The 23,556-nt window shown below is 35.6% G+C and overlaps 1 protein-coding gene across 1 annotated transcript in view; it reads right to left on the reverse strand.

Annotated features, from left to right (window-relative positions):
- LOC126979024 (multidrug resistance protein homolog 49-like) overlaps positions 1 to 22,827 on the reverse strand; it is a 42,339-nt gene extending 19,512 nt beyond the window's left edge. The window contains exons 1-8 of the mRNA XM_050828178.1: positions 22,667 to 22,827; positions 18,350 to 18,395; positions 15,049 to 15,245; positions 12,665 to 12,809; positions 9,726 to 9,826; positions 8,600 to 8,771; positions 7,876 to 8,000; positions 1,762 to 1,957 (exon numbers count right to left, since the gene is read on the reverse strand). Of these exons, the coding sequence (XP_050684135.1) occupies positions 1,762 to 1,957; positions 7,876 to 8,000; positions 8,600 to 8,771; positions 9,726 to 9,826; positions 12,665 to 12,809; positions 15,049 to 15,245; positions 18,350 to 18,395; positions 22,667 to 22,692 (1,008 nt within the window). The 5' untranslated portion in view covers positions 22,693 to 22,827. The remainder of the gene's footprint in view (positions 1 to 1,761; positions 1,958 to 7,875; positions 8,001 to 8,599; positions 8,772 to 9,725; positions 9,827 to 12,664; positions 12,810 to 15,048; positions 15,246 to 18,349; positions 18,396 to 22,666) is intronic.
- Positions 22,828 to 23,556: the final 729 nt, after the last annotated feature.

Below are 23,556 nucleotides of genomic sequence, written 5' to 3' on the forward strand. Positions count from 1 at the left end.
AATTAGTCTTATTTTTCCTGAGCGAATACTTATACGCGCGTCTTTCTTTCAGACTTATTCTTATGTTGTCATAATCATCATGTAAATAAATAAAAACTTCTAATTTGTATAAAGTAAAAGTTATAGGTTATATAATATTATATTAAATGTGGGTAAACGACTATACACAATAAATAGTTATTATTTGTGAAAACTTGTTAATAGCTTTCTATTTTATAATAGATTCATATTTAATATGTACCTAGCTGTAAGTTTTCTAAAGTTGTAAAATAAAAATAATAAATAAAATATTAATAAACGCAATGGTAAGTTACTCCAAGTTTAAAAGTACTTCTCACTGTTATGTAATTCTATAGTGACAAAGGTAAGATAAAAACAGACATTTACCAGTGGGAGGCTCCTTTGTATAGGATACCGGCTATATTATGGGTACCACAACATCGCCTATTTCTGCCGTGAAACAGTAATGTGTAAGCATTATTTTGTTTCGATCCGAAGGGCGCCGTAGCTAGTGAAATTACTGTGTACACGAGACGAGCGCAATTGTAGTGCTGGTTAGAATTTTTGGATTTATCCAGAATTCTGAGCGGCACTGCATTGTGATGGGCAGGGCGTATCAATTACGTTCTGCTCGTCTTGTCCCTTATTGTCATAAAAAAAGACAAAATGTTTTAAATTTGGAATAACTCAATTCGCGTCTATTAATAACATAAAATGTCATGTCACGTTGTTTTGTGCGCGATGGACTACCAAACTACCAGTAGTTTAACAATGTTCACACTTATAATAATAAATTATACACACTGACATTGTGTGCAGTTTAATCCAACTTAAGAGATAGGATAGTTTTTATTTCGAGTCTTGGCCTCGTCATATGTGTTTAATTTTAAACGTAAGAAAAATTCTGTGAGATAAATTATTGACGCACAGTTTGACAGTTTGCTGTGAAATTATTTTATCAAAGGATCTGGAAAAATTCAAATGATTATTGTAATGATCGAACATCTACAAATTTGGTAATTAAGAAAAATATTTGAAATTTTATATTATATTATGCATTTATTTGTTTTGGTGAAACTATTGAAAATTCTTTTTCATATTAACTGTGTTGTAATGTTTATGAAAACAAGTACCGATACTTGTGTAGAAAACATGAGAAACTGTCCCAAAATTTAATTTTAATATAAGCTCTCTTTTCCAGTGCTATAACCTTATTATCTATCTTCTATATATATAAAAGATAATGTATGTTTGTATGTTCTTTAATAAATCCTAAACTATTCGACCGATCTCAATGAAATCTTTTGTAATGGATTCGTTTAAGCTCAAGGAAGGTTTACATATATAATTTATATGGCAAAACAACGTTTGCCAGGTCAGCTAGTAATCTATATAAATAAAATGATAGTACAAATGAGTTTGCGGATTACTTGGTATCATTCAACGTATTAGATGCGTTAATAGACACTCAATAAACGTTTACAACCATAAGTTTTGAGTTTTTGTATACAAATGAAGATACGGTCCTATGTTTCGAAACAGATTTTATCTCAACATTATAATTTTATTATACATATGAGTTTTCTTGAGAAGTAATTCCAATAACATTTGTTTCTACTCGTGCCAGAATTCAGTGAGTCAACGTCTCCTGGGGATGTCTCGTGCGGAGAACCATGTCCCGTATTTTAAATATGTGCCATTGGAGGTGATGAAATACAGTTGGATGTGTACTTTTAATACAAAGATTAATTTAATACTCACACTGAACACTACACCGACGACATATCGTCGTTCGTCAGTTGATTTGTCCATATCCATGATAATCAAACGCGTCCCGTAGCTCAAACCAATTGCGTTCAAAGAATATGTCATGACCCAATTAAAACCGTTACCAAGTCCCGTATACAAGCCTCTTTTATGACCACATTTTTCGGCAGGCTCTAAGAGTCGTCGATATCTGAAATTATTCATATTGTTTTTTTTTGTAAAATAAAATAATATTTTTACCGCCGTCTATTGTCGTCGTCTTTGTGATAGCGTGCGTGCATTGCTGAAAATAGAGGTGAGTAGTCAACCTCAATTTTTTATACGTAGTCACAGCTGTCAGCTATCTAAAGGTATAAATGATCTACGACCCTGAGTTTAATGAAAAATAAAAAGTATGAAAATGCAACTATTTTCATTCGGTGGAAATCGAAGCTTTCCTTTGTGAGACGCCAGTAATAGAGGCTAAGCGTAATGATAATAAAGTTAAAGCAATCGTTTTTGGTTTTCAATTATAATTTGTTCATAATGAATTCTATTCAACGGCGAAGAATTTTTCAACATGTTTAATATCTGCGCGTGCCTACTGCGATGAAATTCAAATTCAAAATCATATATTTTCATTAAAAATAAGATTTTAAATGACACCTTGAATGTATAAATCTACCACTCTTTTGCAAATAAATGCCTCGGACCCGAGAAGAACGGGCGCAAGAAAGTCAGCGGGCTTTTTTTTACACGCTTTTTACTAGCATCACCTGTATGTATGTTTGTTTGTAACCGACTCATTATGGCGCGATCTTGACCCACTTTAAACGGCCAGATTTCGATCAAACTTCGTAGTATCGAGGACCGATGACAATGCGGCCATCGGTATTGTCATGAAAAGTAATGTATTGTCATTTAAATAATTTTATCAAAATAAATTGATAAACTTTATCCATTTTTTTATTTTTTAGGTTAGGTTAGGTTAGGTTTTTTTTTCCCTAGTAGGCCTACCTCCCTGGCAGCTGACGCTCCAGGGCCAAGGAACTACTATTCTTAACAACTACTTTCTCCCTACCGTAGCTCGTAGGGGTTGAGGGTGGGATAATAATTTATTTTCTATAATATTTATTTGGTCGCTTACACTCTAACAAACTATTTCTAAACATCTTAATTTTCAATAACAATACCTTACAGTTAACATTTCCTTATTTACTAATTACAAATTTTTTATCTACATATAACAGAGAACATATATTAACTATTTTTGTTTTATATTGGGATTCCTTACTTCTATCTTATTCTAGGTACATATACTTACAGACTAAAGTTGTATCTTGGGCCCTATGCATTAGCATAGGGAACCATTGTATACATTATTATTTCTACAATTTAAATATACACATTAATTAAAACTAACGCTATTTTTCGGTTTTGTATATAGTGTATTTACTATATACAACCTATTTATCTACATTAAAGTTCTTACATCACTAAATATTTAAATCCTAACTGTTTAAAATTTTATATTGCTGCCGTTTCTGGGCAGCACATCCTTTAATATCTTATGACAGAACGACTCGAACATTTCCCTGTTGGGTCTTCTTATAAAGAATGGAAGATTTTCTAGTACCACTGCCAATCCACTTTGGACTTCCAGGTCGAATCTCCACCGGCCAAACCTCGGGCAGTCGAGCACCAGGTGCAATGCGCTTTCGCCAGAACGACCGTCGCATATGCACACTGGGCTATCCTTTAGGCCGAACCGGTGGAGATACGCCGAGAAGCCACCATGGCCGGTAACTATTTGGGCCATCAGTGCGGAGAAAGGCTCCTCCCTTACCAGCTTGTATGACACCTTGACGTCTGGCAGGAACGCCTTTGTAACACTTGCAGTTTGACCCGCGGTGTAGCGCTCCTGCCAGACCTCAAGGGTCTTGCCTCGGATGTTGCGGCGAAGAGTGGAAACCGGCACTCCATCGTATGCAGACCTCAACTTCGAATGGAGCGCCGCGTCCTTCGCCAAGAGGTCAGCCCTCTAGTTCCCCTCGATACCTACATGCGCCCGAACCCAGCGGAACCGAATGGTTTTACCCATATTTCGAGCCCGCTGGATAAGGTTTTTAATTTCGAAGGCTATCGGGTGGAACGAAGATCCCTTAGCAGCTCCAGCGACGACCTGGAGTCACTAAGGATCTCGACCCTCATATCGGGCATCTTCAAGATATCCTCGATAGCCTTCGAAATTGCGCACATTTCGGCTTGGAAGACAGAGCAATAATAATTCTCTAATTTGAGTTTCCTTGCCATAGCAAGGAAACTCAAATTAGAGACTTCCAAGCCTCGCCGCCTATATGAAATTCCGGCTCCAACCCTGCCCTGTATCTTGCTGCCGTCGGTGTAGACCTGCAGGTAACCCTCTCCTTCTCCTTCTCCTGGGTCATCCTGCACCTCTACCACCACGGTGTAGCACGATCGACGCTGTAATGCGCCTGAGGGCTGTGACCGAAGAGGCAGTGAGCTGCGGTGGCGTGCTGTTGGCGGTGTCGTTGGACATCGCCAACGCATTCAATAGTCTGCCGTTCAGCTGCATTAGGGAAGCACTCATTTATCACGGAGTGCCGCAGTACCTGAGGCGGCTGGTGGCAGACTACTTAGAGGAGCGTACCGTCATGTACGAGGATCGAGATGGATTGCTCAGACGTCGGCCCATGTCGTGCGGTGTGCCACAGGGGTCTGTTCTAGGACCACTCCTGTGGAACATGGGGTACGACTGGGTCCTTCGAGGGGATTTTCCTCCGGGGCTGGGGGTCATCTGCTATGCAGATGACACCTTGGTCACGGCCCGGGGGAAAAACTATGAGGAGGCGGTGTGCCTGGTTACCAGAGGCGTCTCTCAGGTAGTCGGGCGCATCGAGGCGTTGGGCTTACGGGTGGCTTTGGATAAGACTGAGGCCCTTTTGTTTCACGGGCCTCGTCGTGGTCCGCCACCCGGGGCCTCAATACAGGTGAACTTGGTCCTCGTACCGGTTCAGGCCCACATAAAGTATTTGGGCCTGATCCTTGATGGTAGATAGGTCTTCGACGAGCACTTCCGCCAGCTTTCACCAAGGCTGGTTGACGCTGCGTCCGCCCTTGGGCGACTTCTGTCCAATTTGGGCGGACCCAGCGTCGCTACGAGACGGCTATACACGGGGGTTGTTCGTTCAATGGCACTGTACGGTGCACCGGTGTGGGCGGCGGCTCTAACCGCCCAGAATAGGGCGCGCCTATGGCGCCTTCAGCGGGTAATGGCGGTTAGAGTCATACGCGGTTACCGCACCGTGTCGACGGAGGCAGCGTGCGCGTTGGCCGGAACGCCCCCGTGGGACTTGGAAGCGGAGGTGCTCGCCGAAGTTTATCGGCGGAAAGCTGAATTTCGGGCGGGTTGCGGCAGTCGGCCCCCATGCCCTCCATGCCCATCTTGGGCAATGCAACGCCGGGCCCTCACTGCAGTCATTGGAGAGGATCTCTCGCTGCCGGCCGTCATACGCTCCATGGCCGGCAGCGAAAGGCATTTTACCGCGGTCGCGACCTTCTGCGAGGATGTCATCTCGCAGAAGGAGGTGGCGGAGCGGGCTCGGGAGGACGATGTCCACTCGGACCGTATCCGTCGCCGGCGAACCGGGCGGCGGAAGGGCGCTTACATACGCTTCATGCCGCCCTGAGTGTGGCCGCGGGTGGACAGGACGGGTTAACCCATCTACCCGCCTTAATGGTCAGCCGCGAATGGGCGACGTCCGCGTGTACCTGGACACCGCCTAATTGAGAGTTATATAGAAGATGGTGCCCGTACCCACGCGGGCACCAGGAGGAGTACCGGATGTGTTAATAACGCCGTTCCCGGATTCCTCCTACCAAGGCGTGGTATGGTACACCGTGTGGTTTTAGTCGGTTCGATTCCGACACACCACCCTACCGAAAACCCCGGTGGGGTGACGGCCCGTGGGGGTTTCCACACGTATAAAAAAAAAAGGTTAGGTTAGGTTAGGTTGGTTGCTTCGGCAGGTACCTATGCAGCTTGGCGGGTCGGGAGCCGACTAGCGTGTGCCACGCTTGTGGGTGTCCAGAGGACACAGCGGAGCACACGCTGACGGAATGCCCAGAGTGGGTGGAGCCGCGGGCGATGCTCGTGGCGGAGATAGGGGGTGACCTGTCGCTGCCGGGCGTCGTGAGAGCCATGGTTGGCAGTGACAGAGCGTGGAAGGCGGTGCTCCGATTCTGCGAGGCTGTTATGGCGCAAAAGGAGGTGGCGGAGCGGGTGAGAGAAGACGACCCTCTGTTGAACCCAATCCGCCACAAGAGAGTGGGACGGAGGCGCCTAGCGCATGAGCGCCGCCTTCCCCCTTAATGTGGGTCTCCGGGCGGTGGAACCGGGGGGTACCATCGCCCAGTTGGAGGAGACCCCCGGGACGGCTGGCGTGTCCCGTGTTCCGGCACGCCAAGTGGAATGGTGAGTGGCATCACAGGTGGGCGCCCACAAGATGGGTCCGAATCGGACAACCGTCGGGGGAGCAGCGGAAGTGTGCGAAAGCGTTCCCGCAGGTCCGCCGGGAGACGGTGAGGAGGAACACCGCTGGTTTTTAGCCGGTAAGAGTCCGGCATAACCCGACAGTGCCCCCCCGTGCCTGTCGGGTATCCATGAGGTTTATTTATTTATATGATTTTCATCTATGGCCTATAAGGCAGGAATTGATGTTAATTTTAAATTTGAACCATTATCTTTCACCGATTTATCTAATATTAGGAAATTTTAGAATGCCAAAGATTTTTAATTTAACAATACAAATAATGGTTAGAAAAAAACTATAAATACACGTTTTTATAAATAAACCAAACTTAAAAGTAGAAAATATTTTCTATTTCTTAGTACGGCTTTCCTTAAAAAGCGTGTTTTTTAGTTTTTTTTACCTACTATTTATTTAAATAAAATTCCGTTAAAATTAAATATATCACTTGAATAGTGTTGCATCATTAAAAAACCTTAATATATTTGACTAGAACTATATTTGCTTTCACACAATAATTCCAGATTTGCTTGGGAAGTGTTTAATGTAATGATTAATTGTAATTGTCACAAATATGTTTGTGTTGACGGATTTACACTGTCATGTAGGACTTACGAGTATAAAAGCGATATAGGTAAAAAAAAATTACAACAAATATTGAATTTTTATGTATCTCGATAAAGAAACATCTCCGTATACATAGAGTTTAGTACTTATAATATAGTTATATCTTTCTTAAGGGAAAAAGCGATTAGAGGATTTATCTCATTTTAAATGGTATAATTTGCCCATAAATGAGACATTGCGTCATATAATATAGTATGACCTATCTCGCTTTTATTGCTCCTATATGACTGATAAGTAAATCCGTTCACTATCTTATATCATATCGACAAACAAATGTGCGACAGTTACAATTAATAATAAGATCAAACACTTAACAAAGAAATGCGGAATTATTGTGTGAAAGCAAATATAGTCCTAGTCAAATATAAGATAAATTACTTTAATAATTATACCACACTATTTAATTTATTTCTATTATTAAAGGAAATTTATTAAACAACGCTCCCTGAGTTTCTTGCACCAGTACTTCTCAAGTCTGAGGCATTCATTTTGAATTAATGGTAGTTTTTGATTTTCAATAAATGTTATAAATTCCTATTTTTTATTAACAATATTGATGCGACACTTAATGCAGTGTAGGTTCTCACCCTCATAATATTTAATTTGATCAAAATAAACCTCGGTATTGAAACTGTCCCGCACGTTTTATTTGAAACGTAAAATACATCGCCAGAGCAAAAATAAAAAAATAGAGGACAAACGAGCGTTTCATTCACCTGATGGGAAGTGATCACCGCCGCTTACACTCTTTTGTAACACCAGATATCACGGGGAACTATCGCAGGTGCCTATGGTCTTCCCGAGAAATTATGCAAATGGGCCGCAATAACAAGGATTTTTTTGACCTACAAATATGATACACTACACAAGGAATAACAGACTGAATATATTTATGTGTTAAGTCTATATGCATATCATCGATATACGAGAATTCAATCGACTTCTAACATACCTTTCAATTTCCTTATTTTCTCCTCCAAACGCAACAATCGTTCTAACAGATTTAAGTACCTCTTCAGCCTGTTTTCCAGCTTGACTATATGATGCCATTTCTCTCGCTGAGGATCGTGACTGGTACTGAAATTAATGATTTTATAGAAACACCCCAATCACTGCTCTGGTAACACATATGGGTAAAAATAAAATTATACGTATCTCTGTGGGAAGTCCAATTTTTTAACCACATGCGATACGTCAGCTCAATGCAAAAGATATAAAAAGATTTACGAAAAGAATCAATCTTAGCAGTGATCAATAATTAACAGTGGCTATCACAATGGATCAAATTGTTGGCAAAGAAACAGGGCTGCACTAAACTGTACTAAAGCCGCCTTACGAACCAAAACCATAAAATAAATACAACCTTGTTTTATTTTTTATTATATTGTTTTTACCCTTTTGTGATTGAAGTTACTTTTACATTAAACTGCAGCCGCTTGGCTGAAATAAATAAGAATTATCATGAAGCTTTTCATGATAATTCTTATTTATTTCTATTGTAATGGTACAATTCTTATACAAGCTATACTGCAGGAACAGCTATAGTAAATACGTTCTGTTCAAAACTCTAATTAAGAAAGTTTGGAAATGGAGTTAATAATTTACAAAGAAGTATTCAATAACACGATAAATGATTATTGTTTATGTAGGTGGAAAATTTTAAAGCTATTACTTACATTAGAAAGCAAGTAAGATGAAGTGATTGAAAATGGTATAACGGTGACACACGCCAGAGCTAATTCCCAACCCAAAGGAAATGCTTGCGCTAAACACATTATTCCTGTTCCAAGAAGGTTAGCTACAACTCCCAACTTTTCTCCAATACCATCCTTAATTTTCATCATGTTTCTGAAAATTTAAATAATGAGACTGTTTACAACTACAAATTCTAATTAGAAGTTTTTCTTATTGATTGTCAACGTTGGAATACCAATTTGTCTTTCTCCCTAACAATTTTGGGTCGGAAGTGGTCTCTTTCGCGAAGTTGGACCTGCCTAACTGGACTGTTTGTCCGAGGTGGACGTACGTATTGTTATGGGAGTAGGTGCGACATGGACATTAGACATGATCTTCGCCTTGGCCATGTTCATTTTGAGACAATCCTTGAGAGGTTGTATTGAGACCATCGTTGGAACTTTATAGTGTGATGTAAATACAGGATTTGTGTGATTTTTGGCAAGTTTGTTTGAAATTAAATTCATACATTTATGACTGATGATTGCAAAATAGTTCAAAGCTGGAGTTCATTACTCTATACATCATCATCATATCATCTGTTTTAAAAACATATTTCACGAAGACGGTGTCTAATAAAAAGTGGGATTGACATCAAGAGTATTCTCGTCATCGATTGTTTTAGATATTCCTATTAATGATGTTGTAGGTGTTAGATGTTCAGAATCATAGACATCGACTTAGAATATACTAGGGTATAGACGATCTAACAACCCGGTAATGCGCCACCAATTTGTATGCGCCTTAGTTAGTGATTTTTATATTCAAAAAGGCGTGGCTGAATGTTTACGAGTTGTCAATCAAAATCGGTAATTACAGTAATGATAGATTCGCTTGCCTTTTCTATCTTGCTGTATCTCCATTAGAGATGTTCTTCTCTCGCACGATTTGTAGAATATGAAATTAAAAAATTAATAGAATATGCTAGAATATTATTAGTCTATGGTCAGATAACAATAATTATATAAACTGGAGCTCCTGTTTCAATTAGACCCCGAATCTCGGTGAATGACTTAACAATACAATTAAACACATATTAAATGAAATATTTGTTAGGTGTATACTTACTCTGACATTGTAGAGGCGAGGTTGAATTCACTTTCTGTATCATACCAAGTCATATCTTGCCTCATTACGGCTTCAAGGAATATGAACCGTATCCTTGTTATCTAAAATCATTTTTCGTATATTAAATAATAATTCTATTAATTTTGAGAATTAAAGGAAATCACATAACCAAATCATTAATCTTAATGGCGCCGCCGAGTTCTGATCTGCAGTGGCCTACATAGTTTTTACCAACTCCGGACTAACGTAGATCGTTGCAGGCAAAACATAGCTAGTATTTGTGCTAATATCACTCAGGATAACTTCGACGAAAATCCTAACAAAACCGTGTATGAAATCGAGACTACGAAAAGTTGTTCCTTTGTCATATGTCCTCGGTTCTAGATCACTGTTCTGACTACTACAGCTTGTATCGACATACTCGGTGTTGATATATTACTTCAGTCACTTGGAAGAAGGCCAAGCTTCTTTTGTGTTCTCAGTAAGGCGAGAGAGTACTTTACTTGGAATATTATTCTCACCCCCTGGGCGGGCGCTTCATTTCAACGCATATAACGGAGAGCGGCTAGAATCATCGACAATCAAGTCATCTCCGATCGGCTTGTTTCTTTGCGTAGAGATGTGGTTTCCTCTGCATCTTGTTCAGTGGAATTGACCAAGAGTCGAATTCGACCACCAAATGTTACGGCAAAATACGGAATTCCACCCGAATCTTGTTGAAGTCTAGCATTCTACAGCCGCGCATTTTGTGAAAAAATGCTCACCTCACCATAAGAAGAATCAATTACCAGCTGCAACTGGCAACTGGCAGCTGCAGAAGGAGAGTAGTCTGGTGTTGTGGATGTCCATGGGCTGTTGCCTCACCACTTTTCATCACGCGAACCTCTTGTCTATTAACCCTTTTATATAAGAATTAGCTGAACCAACGGACGTAGTTCTCATGATAAAAAAAAATTCTTGCGGTTTGCTTTCTATGAATTTATACCAAATTTCAAATCTTTACGCTTTATGGTTCCAGAGATATCATGATACATAGGTGAAAATCTGTTACCTATATAGATAGACTAAAATTTTGAAAATTCGTAAATTTTCTAGTTCGTTGCCCCAACACCTTAGGCTTTGCTTTGATGAATCAGTCGGCCGGTAAGGAAAAAGCTCCTGAACAAGTAATTATAAATGAATAGAAAGCTTTCATGGCGTTGCTTAGAAATACTAAAGAGAGTTTTTAGCGTATCCAGCATAAATCCATAGATTGCTATTTACGATTTGAGACTGGAAGTTCAATAGTGAGAATGGTACGATACTTGAAAATAATAATTGTTTTACCAGGCTGTTTGCACTGGATGCCGAGAAGACCAATAGCGGTGCCTTTTTTCCCATCAAGTTGTGGTCTAATACTACTACTACTACAATTTTTTTTAGTAATTATTGTGCTTCGGATCGAAGAGCACCGTAGCTAGTAAAATTATTGCGCCAATGAGGTCTATTATTATGTCTCAAGCTGACTGCCAATGCCACTCAAAATTCTAGGTTTTTCAAGAATTCTGATCCTAACTACTGCATTGTAACGAGCAGTGCGTATAAAAGACCAGGTGAAGGTCTCGTCACTTTTTTCGTATTCCTTTTAATACAGAGGCACGGATTACACTTTCTTGCCTTGTAGGAATATGAGTGCTGTGTTTATCTGATATTATTTTGAAATGTATCCTACGTGGAAATTAGAACTCAAAATTGTTAATCAATTTCGCATCAATAACAATTAAAGCGATTGTACTCTATTTATCAATACAGTGCATTGTGACTATTCGATACGAATCAAAACGTTTGAGATATTAACAGACAAGGACACTTCAATGTAATATTTATTGTTTTATTTGCAAACTATTGTCTGTGATGGCTTATATTATAGTATGTATAAAACTGGTTATAGAATCTCGTTTTACTATGTGTATCTGGCTAGTTCTGAGGCCATTAAAAAGGTTTGGCTATTTTCAGTTTTTTTTTCGTTCTGTCGAAATGACTGAATATGAATAAAGGAAAAACGGAACGCATGGCGTGAAAAAAATTGTCACATTTATGGCAGTGTTTATCTTATTAAGAATATATTAAAATTGGAAAATAAGTATAAAAAAAAAATTGCGGGTTGGATGAACCAAGTGACTTTGACGAGTGAAAATCTAGGTAAATTCGGTTCAATATCGGTGAGTTGCAACCTTAAATATCCGCGTCCGTTTTTTTTATGACAGTAAGACAAGACTAGCAGGACGTTCAGCTGATGGTAGTTGATACACCCTGCCCATTACAATGCAGTGCCGCTCAGGATTCTTGAATAACCCAAAACTTCTGAGTGGCACTACTCTTGCGCTCGTCAGCTTGAGTGTTAAGTCGAACTCGCCCGGTAATTTGACTACCTAGGGCGCCCTTCAGACCGAAACACAATAATGTTTACACATTACTGCTTCACGGCAGAAAAAGACGCCGTTGCGGTATCCAAAATATTTATGACCACAATTAAGCCTTTTTCGACTACTAAAATTAAACTACTAAACTAATTTCACTCAAATTAAATCGTGTGTATGCATCAAAGATATCATCATCAGTAAGACAAAAAGTGCCTGAAAGATGTATGTTCAAACACACAAATGTGTTCAATTTTTCCACACTTGTTGACTGAGTTTTTCTTTTTGTACCTGTGCACGCTGATCGACCTAATGAGCTTATAAGTCACAACAATGATGCTTCCTTCTAAAAAAAAACAAGTTGCTACTCAACACAACTCATATAGTTTCAAATAAAAACTCGTGGTATTTAATAGGGGTCCATTTTCGACCTCGTCAACCCCCAAATCAATTCTCGTTTATGTTATTGACCCCTGAGCAACTGATTTCTAATTAGGAATCCTTGTTTTAAAAGTTAATAACATATCAATAATAATATACCTGTCTCAGAGCACTCCAATTTATAAGAGCGATTGACACCACGCACAATACTATGGAGACCGACATACTTATAATCATTCCAATGGCAAGGGCAGTCCCATCTTCAACGAGTGCATTCATATTCTCCTCATATGATGCGTTGAACCTGTATCAATGTTATCTCAAATGAAAACGGCGTTTTAATTAATTACTCATCATTTTACAAGCGCCGTCGACAGTTACGTAAATATTACGTAGAGACCAAAGTTGGCAGTGACTAATGACGATTTATTAACAGTATATATTCTTTGTGAAGGTCAGGAAGCTTTCGATCTGTGTATACCATACTAAGAATAATTGTTTAGTGTCTATTAAGGAATAAAATGCATTTTCATAAGTATTATTATATATTATATAAAAAAAATTAACAAATAATCAACCGACGTTAAAAATACTATTCCAAAACAATCATATAGTATGCACTAAAAGTATAAAAATAATTGCGTATGTAATAATAATAATAATCTAATTAATTAATCTAATTCTATTATATTTATACTTTTTTAGTGCATATTATATCGTTGTTTTGGAATAGTATTTATGAAATCGGTTGTTTTTTTTTTAGATTTTTAGTGAATCTGAGTTACACTAACTAATAATTTGTCTAAATATGTGTAGATTTACAAAATTTTGCAATGCTGCAGTGAACGTTAGCGCATTCCAATTTTATTACAGACAATTTGTTGTGTTTTTTCGAATTGATAACCCTCACTTCTTGGATTAATACACAAATAAAATTTAAAAAACAAAATTTGGCAACAACAACGTTTGGCGTTTCGTGCCAGTGCTCTGCCAACTGAGCTAACCGTTCGAGTGACCTATCGTCATAAGATCTTGTATGCTTTGTTCAACTCTCAGGTTGTGGCTTCATACACAGGATCTACTTTATATTTGATAACCTGCTGAACCCTATTATTTAACCCTGACTTGAGATTTACGCGGACATCTCAAATCACATTCCTAATATGCAAATATTGGGGTTTTAGATTAGGTAGATAAGTCAATCTGATTATTTAAAACATAAAATAACTAAAACAAAAGTCTAACTTGCTATGCATAGCAACTGGAGTCACTCATACATATATACTCATACAAAAACAATGCAGATGTTATGTGAACTTATACCATAACCGATTTTTTAAATTGTGATAACCGTATTTCAGTTTGTGGAGTTTAATAAATTAGCCAGGAAGTCGGAACCTATTCTCTATGTAAAAAATTGGTCCATGAAATCGAGAAGCTATTGCTTTAAGTATCATGTAGTGAAACATGGGTTATCCTGACGTAAGACATAATGAGACTATACGTTATCACGTGTGGTAACGACTGTAGAATGTAGATCCGTGCCTACAGATAAGTGTTCTTTTGTGCCCGTGCGCTCGCTAAATTCTATATGTAGAACTTACACATAACAAAATCCTTACATTTACAAAACAATCTAGGTCTCAATGATATAAATCTTATGTAAGACGTTATTGCTCCTGTTACGTTACATTTGATTTATCTGTTATTATTATTAAGGTAACCACGATTAACGATAATTTTATTATTTAAGATTTTGCTGTATAAATTGAATGACATATCAATAGTAGTGGCAAAATCATATAATATTTATTGGGATGATTTGTTGGGTGTAAAATATTAACTGTCAATTAAATGTCAATCGTAATTTTAAATTATTTTAATCTATATTCTGCTTCTGGCAAATTAATAAGATAACTGTTCAAAGTTTTAGTATGAGATACGCATTGGTATTTCATTTTTGTATTTGAATGAATGTGACGGATTGTATAAATCTGGATTCTAAATCTTAAACAAAAGATCGGATATTTAAATAATACTAACACTTATAGGCTAACCTTTCAAATAGGCGAAAATAACACTTTAATATTTCAATATATTTTTTTTTATCTTTATTACCAACTCAGAAAGCTGCATGAAGAGTAGAATATCCACAGTAAATATTATAAATCATTGCTTTTCTATACACGAATAAAGTGTGTGTCTTCAAAGACTTGGAATTTTGTGACGAAAAGTTTGTCAATTAATAATCACGTCGTATAAATACGAATCTGAAATATGGAACATACCACAAATTACACCATAATACGCATCGACTGCTATTTCTATACATTGCCGCATTTGCTCAAGTTGCTTAAAATATTCTTGGTCAATAAGCAGCAATGTAAAACATAATTATTCAGTTCAGATTTGATTCCGACAGTGACATTTGACACACAACTACACAGAAAAGTGTGCGTATATTGTATTAAAGCACCTTTTTGCCGTTCGCCATCAGAAGATGTCATTGATTAGACTCATAATAAAAGTGTTTAATTACTTACAATCGACGACCACCTCCAAACAAACTGAGCAGAGGTAAGTGACTTGAGAGTTGATCTTGTTGTGACGTTCGTTGCACGAAGGCCGTGCTGAGCTCCCCAAATTGTATCAAATTGTAACAAACACCTCCTCCACTCGCCATACCCGCAATGAAGCCAAAGGTTGTAGCCAAGATTTCATACCATTTTGCGTATCGAAACTAAAAGTAAGCATTTCACGTTTTTTTTTAAACATTAACTGAATGGACAATAGGCATGTTTATTACCAACGTCAACGTCAAAAAAGTGTTTTTTTTGAAGATACCCATCTCGTATCTTCCGGAAACACCACACAAGGAAATTCATCCAACTACTTTGTAGTACGTGGAAGAAAGTTACTTGAAAAACGGACTGTGGAGAACCGCCACACATCCAAATGGAGGGATATCCTAATTTGTGAGTGTCGTGCGAAGGTGGAATTCGGCGGCAGGAGTCAGGTGAAACAGCTCTTGGGAACACTCCTCGTGATAAATGCGATAGAAAACACAATAAAGTGACGTCTCTACGTAACGCCAGATGATCGAGTCGTTACTCGAAAAAACAAAGATAAAACAGAAATTGAATATACCGTTGACTTGCTAGTGTATACCATGCCACAGAATCTAATTTTTCTAACACTGATGTGTTGATGTAATATAATTGTTGCGAATTTCAAATGTATCTTATATCTTTAAACGAGCAATTCTTGTATATATATATATATATATATATATATATATATATATATATATATATATATATATATATATATATATAATCTGAATCTCGGAAACGGCTCCAACGATTTTCATAAAATTAAGTATGCAGGGGATTTCGGGGGTGATAAATCGATCTAGCTAGGTTTCAATTTAAAAAAAATGGTTTTATCCATGTTTGAATGAGAAACAGCTACAATAACATTAGAATACAAAGGTAAATTTCGCCACTATATACAAGACTATTATAGCTCAGATGGGACATTGGGTGATCCGGAAAGCAGAAGACCCCGGTTCGAATCCAGATGTCCTATTAGTTTTTTTTTTTGTTCAAGTTTTGTACATTCTTAAAAATCCGAGGCTCGGTCGTCCGGATATTAAGAATACTAAATTCAACAGAACACTGTACATATTTTTTCAAAAATTATGATTGTAGTTGTTAAAGATAATTCTAATTTTTAAATTAATATGCGTACGGTACATTACACTCCCAACTGCAAATTATTTTTATAGCCCTAAGGCACCGAAGTCTTGCAGTATTCTGTTTTAATTTAACTGTTAGAGGACTCAAAAGACGACAAAAAGCACTTTGACAGACGGACAACGAAGGACGGGGTTATTCACGCGTCGGTTCCTAACGCTTCGAATTTTTTATACCTTAGATAATTTATACGTCTAGAATCTAGATCTCTATCTAGACCTCTTGCTGCTAGACAACCGATGAAAACAGGCCAGGTTTATTACTTTAGTGTGCGTGACAAGCTACGTTTTACACTCGCGATTTGTGTGTCACGTTGTGTTAGTGTGCGTGCATTGGTAGAAATAAAGGTTAACTGTCAACCTCTATTGATGTTTTCACAGCTATTACAGTCCATCTAGATGTATATTGATCTAAGTTTATACATAGCACTGCATGTGATATAGAAATTCTCTTTCTATATTAGGTTTTAATAAAACCATACACTTATTAACTAGGGCATAATATTTTTACGCTGTAGTCAGTATTATTAACTTCTCTTTAAACACACATATCATTTTAGATGAGTGGTATTATCCAATGATATCGAAGTGGTATGATGGCAATTGTAAATACGTTTATTGCAGATGACTGAATATCTTCGCAACACGAGACAAAACCCGTGCAAATCTTTATGCACACAGTATTAAAACAATAAAAATGTATCATTCACAAAATATAGCTATTCTAGGTGGTAATTATACTATTGATTACAATATTCCTTATCTTTGTGAATTACTTAATTGAGTGCTTTTTGATTTACAATATTTAAAGCAAATAATTTTTTTTTAAACAAAGTTGTGCATTCGTTGGTCGTTCAAGATGGTTTTGTTACTTAAGACTATTAATTAAGAATAATTTTGGCTATTAAATAGATCATCACTATCTGTGATAAATCTTTAGCCTTTAGTTTACTTGTTATTTTTATCAAGCTTCTCTCAATTCAATAGTAGGTCAATGGAACATTTCTGTCCATCTAGGGGATGACTTAATGGTATTTTATATCGGTATTTGAACCGGTAAGTGGCTATAGGTACTATACGGATTTGTAAATAAATATTGAAATAATCTAAAATTAGAGATTTAATGTTAAAAGCGGATTATTGTTTAAGCTTTTGTAATGTCACGTATAACCTTGTAGAAAAAATATCATAGGGTAGTATTGTTTGCGGATGACACTTAATTTATATTCAAAGTGAAAAGATAAAGTTACGTATGATGAAAAACTTGCCAGTGGGAGGCTCCTTTGCACAGGAAGCCGACTAGATTATGGGTACCAGAACGGCGCCTATTTCTGCCGTGAAGCAGTAATGTGTAAACATTACTGTGTTTCGGTCTGAAAGGCGCCGAAGCTAGTGAAATTACTAGGCAAATAAGACTTAACACCTTATGTCTCAGGGTGACGAGCGCAATTGTACCGCACAGAATTTTTGGGTTTTTCAAGAATCCTGTTCGGCACTGCATTGTCATGTGTAGGGTGTATCAATTACCATCAGCTGAACGTCCTACTGGTCTCGTCCCTTATTTTCATAAAAAAAAATACAATTTTCTATCTGACGTCGTGTACTAGTGTAATGCCAATAAATAAATCTGCGAACGTAGAGCATACTCCCAACTTAAAAGCCCGTAACATATCTCTTGATTCCTGGTGTTGTGGATGTCCATGGAGGGTTTCTTCACCACTCAATTGGGCATCTCTAGCCCGTTTGCCCCCTCTTCTATCTTTTTTTTGAAAGAGAGGAGGAACGAGCATACAGGTAACCTGATGTTAAGTGATCACCGCCGCCCACATTAATTTAGAATCATCTGAAGTGGTTACAGATAAAGAAAATTATATTCTTATTATGTCTGTGATATAATACTTATTGGTATTATCAAGTATTATTATACAGACTGAAAAACTCCATATCACAAATTGACACTTATCTCCTATCTTAGTACAAATATGATTAAATGACGCTCTTAATAACAGACAGACAGACTAAAGCTATGTATTAAATACATTTACAAGTGGATTAAATACAATTATGCAATAAAATCAATTAGTACTTACAATCTGGAAGTATGAATTGCTTATCTGATCTTGTTTGTGCTTATCACTGTAACAATAAAACATGTAACTTAATATTTATTGAATTGAAAATACCATAAGTGTATCTTAGGTATAAGAACTACGGAAACATAAATAAAATAATAACATAAATAGTTAAGTAATATATTCACACACACATGCATATAATTTGTAGATGTCCTGGTCTGTTAGAAATATTGTAGTAGCCCTACAGGCAATAGCCAAAAATGCGTGACAGATTGCCCACAATGTCTATAAATAAAATTCTCTTGTCGCGGTGTTTGTAGTTAAACTCCTTCGAAACGGCTAGACCGCATGAAATTTTGAGTGCATATTGGGTAGGTCTGAGAATCGGACAACATCTATTTTTCATCCCCCTAAATGTTAAGGGTTGTCCAAGCCATTATTATTATTTTTTTAATTTGTTTGATTATGAGTCAGCATTAAAAAATACATATAATTTCAAATTTTCATGCATCTACGATCAACAGTAACTTTTGTATAGCGATTTTAATATAGCTGGGTCAGCTAGTAAATATATAAATGTTCCTTGAAGAGACTCTAAAAAAGTCAGTAATGCAGCTGCTTAAGAGAAATTTTGATTAAGCAAACGGTGAAATGTTTTTTTTTGCCGTCTTTTCAGTTCGATGAGACATGTATACTTTTAAAATAGTGGGTGGACTTAAAGTCTCGCCAATTTCTCTAGTTCCAATTTCCACTTTAAAATATTTTAGTATTTCGATTAATCCCTTTTTATGATATTTAATGACACTTAAATCTCAAATAAAAGTAGAGCGTAAAATATGCTTTTTTATTCAAAATCTCAAATAAAAGTAGAGCGTAAAATATGCTTTTTTATTCAAATTCAAGTTATCGAAGAGATAACTGGCAAAAAGCATAAAGCTGGCAAATAATACAAAATAATTAACTTGTCATAATACCTAAATTAGATTAACTAATAAAATTGTGACTAAAACCAACATCTGTACCTAAATGAACTCTTGCTTGACAATAATTATCGATGTTGAAAATATAATCGATATAGAATGATATTGGCGAAATTGATCATCAGCTATCAAATGAGACCTATTAGATGAATTAGAAAACGGAATGTGTTTAACACCACAAGCTAAAAACTTGAGCAAGGAAAGTATCATTCAATAATAACACAAGAACCAAATATAAGTAAACATCTCATCTACTACTCGGCTTAGTCAAAACAAAAAAAATATTCTCCTACTAATATTATAAATGTGAAAGTTTGTATGTCTGGATGTATGTAAGAACTTCCTTAACACAAAAACTACTGAATGGATTTTGATGAAACTTTAAAATAATATATATATATATATATATATATATATATATATATATATATATATATATATATATATATATATATATATATATATATATAATAAATATATATATATATTTTTGATTTATTTACTAACTAGCTGACCTGACATATATATAAGAGAATGTATGTTTGTATGTTTCCTAATAACTCCTAAACTGTTCGACCGATCTCAATGAAATCTTTTGTAATAGATTCGTTGAAGCTCAAGGAAGGTTTACATATATAATGTATATGACAAAACAACGTTTGCCAGGTCAGCTAGTTAGTAAATAAATCAAAAATAAAACCTAAGCCGAGTGCGTATATTGTTGGACAAGTAGGTATGTATATACCTTTACAAAAATCTCTGAAACAATACAAAATACGAAATTTAAAGGAGCTTCGGTGTTGCATTGGTTACTTTAACATAAATGACTTTAAATGATGCCACACCTAACGAAAGGAGCGATCGAATCCAGGGTATTTTACGAATAAATTTAATTGTAATGCATTTTCTTAGAAATGGACTAGCCGAGTTTCATGCACTTCATACTCTCAGGCTGAAACGAATAAAATATCTTCTCGTATAGTATCTTACTTACAATATTGAATTCGATATCGATTCAGACATTTATTCATTTGCCTTTTCTCTTCCCTAAAAAAGTATAATAAAAATATAAGTGAATCTTTAATCTACAAAAAAATTACGTTTAAATAAAATGACTTCAAAAACTAAAAAGTATAAAATAACTAAATAAAGATTTAATATAAAACACCTCTTATGCAAAGCTTTATTATTAATAAAATACTATTATTCGTATGCCTGTTTATAATATGAAGTTTTATTTTTTTTTGAGTTTGATACTGACTTTAGTAGTAGCACATACAAATATTAGTATTTTATTAATATTATCCCTTAAATCAGGCTTGCATAAGAGGATATTATACTAAATCTTTATTATTTTATACTTAAATTTTTTTGAAGTCGGTTTTTTTAAACGTAGTTTTTTTTACTTTTAAGTGTCTGTTACAGGTTGTTCTGTAAACAACAGAAGGTTATTCTCGATAATATTAGATAAACTAATCGTTCGTTGCTTTATATTGTCATAATAAATTAATTAGTTATTTTTTAAGTAGCTATGGGTAGGCTTACGAAAGGTACCGCGTGCCTTAATTAATAAAGGTCCCAATCAACTCCAAAAAACGTTGTTTATGTGGTTGTGTGATAGTGAAATATCGTAACGAACGTTTGCTACCTATGAATGACAGGTAGCCTAAGACCCACTTATCGGGACACAGGCTAATATATAATCAACCTAAATGAAAGCTCCTAAAAAGCCTTACATCATCCACCTAAACATGCAAAAATGTTCATGAAAATATTCATAAATAAAAACTACTAGGCCAAACTATATAAAAATTTTATGGCAACTATTCCACATCAAAGAATCAGGTAAAATCTCAGCGTAATCGGTCTGCATACATAAATAAAAAAAACCAATCGAATTGAGAACCTCCTTCTTTTTGAAGTCGGTTAAAAGTATTTTAGAATTTATTCATCTAGTTAATGTCACTTTTACTATCTTTTTGGGAGCCAGAAGCTAATATCATTTTCTATTATAAAAGACAATGTTACAGATTCTTTAATCTACAATATATATTAGACTTCATATATTCAGTTTAAGTCACTCTAAATTCTTTATAACATATTTTATTTTAGTGATAGAATGGGCCGATAATTAACCTGAAGCGAAGTGACATCACATGCTTATAACTGTATCAAAATAATCTATGGCAGAATGCATAATAACTTTAGGCGTAATAAATACTCCATCTTCTGCTACGTTAGGAAAAAATTATCAGTGTTAATTTTTATATGCGATATCACACAAATCCGACACAATGACGTAAGCTGGTCAACTAGACCATTTGTATCATACTTCAGCTGCCAAGCTTCTTGTAACTCATATGTCTACTGAACCACGACCAATGGACGAAAATTAAATAAATTTCATTAACTAATTTTAATTTTATGTAACACTAGCTGACCCAGCAAACGATGTATTGCAATATAAAGTCATTTAAAAAAATTCAATAACAAAAATTTTTGCGGTATAAAAAATAAATGCAACAGATTCTCAGACGTACCAAATATATCGTACTACAATTATTGCATTCGATTGCTACCTTGCAACCCTATAGCGGTTTTGTGAATGGAACAGAATAATGTAAAAATAGCGATACACAAATAGTAGAACTATTTTCGATTCGATTTATCGATCGTAAAAGGGCGAAAATTTTAAGTTTTTTGTATTTTTCAATGCTGAATCATAATAAAATAAAAACAAAAAAATTTGTCCAAAAATTAAAAAAAATGTTAAGGATGAACAACCCTTATCATTTAGGTGTATTAAAAATAGATAGTAGCCGATTGACCTGCTGAATATGCATATAAAATTTGGTAAAAATCAATAAAACCGTTTCTGACTAGTAAGGTAACTAACATTGCGACACGAGAATTTTATATATTTTAATAAGTTATTTAACTATTTTATCAAGTGTAATAATATTTTCATTAATTGTATTTAATACCTTATTAATTACAATATTGTTTTTCACAAACGTTAAATAGCACGAGGAATAAATTGTTTCAAGTGCTTATTTATGTTTTATTACGCCAAAGAAGAAATAACTTCCTGCGTGCGTTCATAAGAAAAACACACACTTTTCAAAATTGAATAACTAAGTTTTATTTACGTAGGAATTCTGTTGTCCTTTTCACTAATGTACTTGGTTTCAATAATAAAATTTACATATAAACCATCATTCTAATTGCAATAGCTATAAATTAAAATTCGCTTAGCGTTATTAATAATTTGAAACTATTTTGAAATTAGGAGTAAATCACAAAAAAATACTACTACAACTTATCTATAAAAAAAAACGAATAAATAACTTACTTATTCTTTTTCTTTTTAATTTCCATCGCGATATGTTTTAGTACTTTTGTAGGTTTAGTTTGATTAAGATGTTACGAAAATATTACTTTAACAGTCAGGTAAATTTGGCCTGAAATAGATCCGTCCGCCTCGACGTACTGATAAGTAGTGTAACTACAGAACTAGACTTCGTATGAAGCTTGATTCATTATACACTCTGAATTAAATTGCCCACAGATTCTAATACACTTATTAATTGCACATACTAAGGTATCGTTTGAAAACCGTAATTAGAGCATCGGTAAGCTTTTCAAAACAAATTGTTAATCTCTCCTAGATTATTATTATGCCTAGGTAATCTAGTGATACTAAGGATATCTCGTACAATGTTTGATATCTTACTAGACATAGGCACTTTGTTATAGAATATTAGTACACAGTAGAAATGGATACTTACGTATTAATAAGCACTGTACGTAATTTAATCGACAAGAACAGAAATAAATATAACATCTATTTATATATCTATGACTTTTATTTTATGTGTTATTTCAGAATAGGGATGGGTATATAGGTATATTTGGAAATTATGTTGATTTTTTTTAAAGATTCAAATTCAGAGCCTCAAAATTAAACCTTTTTATTAAGCCTTTTGTAAAACGAAACAATAAAGACTTCAGACTAATAAAATACTAAAATCACCTTATATAATAATAGTTATAAGTATCTTAGAATATACTTTCATAGTCTGGAGCCCAAGCTATAGAATTCACTCGCAAAGACTGGAAACAATACAACGGAGTTTAGTAATACATTTATTTGCAAAGATTGATCCTTATCAGCAACAGAGTCAAGTATAAATAGAAATATTTCAAGGGCAGAATCCCGTTTAAATTTAAATTTTCTCTATT

This window comes from Leptidea sinapis, chromosome Z (assembly GCF_905404315.1).
Source record: "Leptidea sinapis chromosome Z, ilLepSina1.1, whole genome shotgun sequence".
In the NCBI taxonomy this organism is placed as follows: domain Eukaryota; kingdom Metazoa; phylum Arthropoda; class Insecta; order Lepidoptera; family Pieridae; genus Leptidea; species Leptidea sinapis.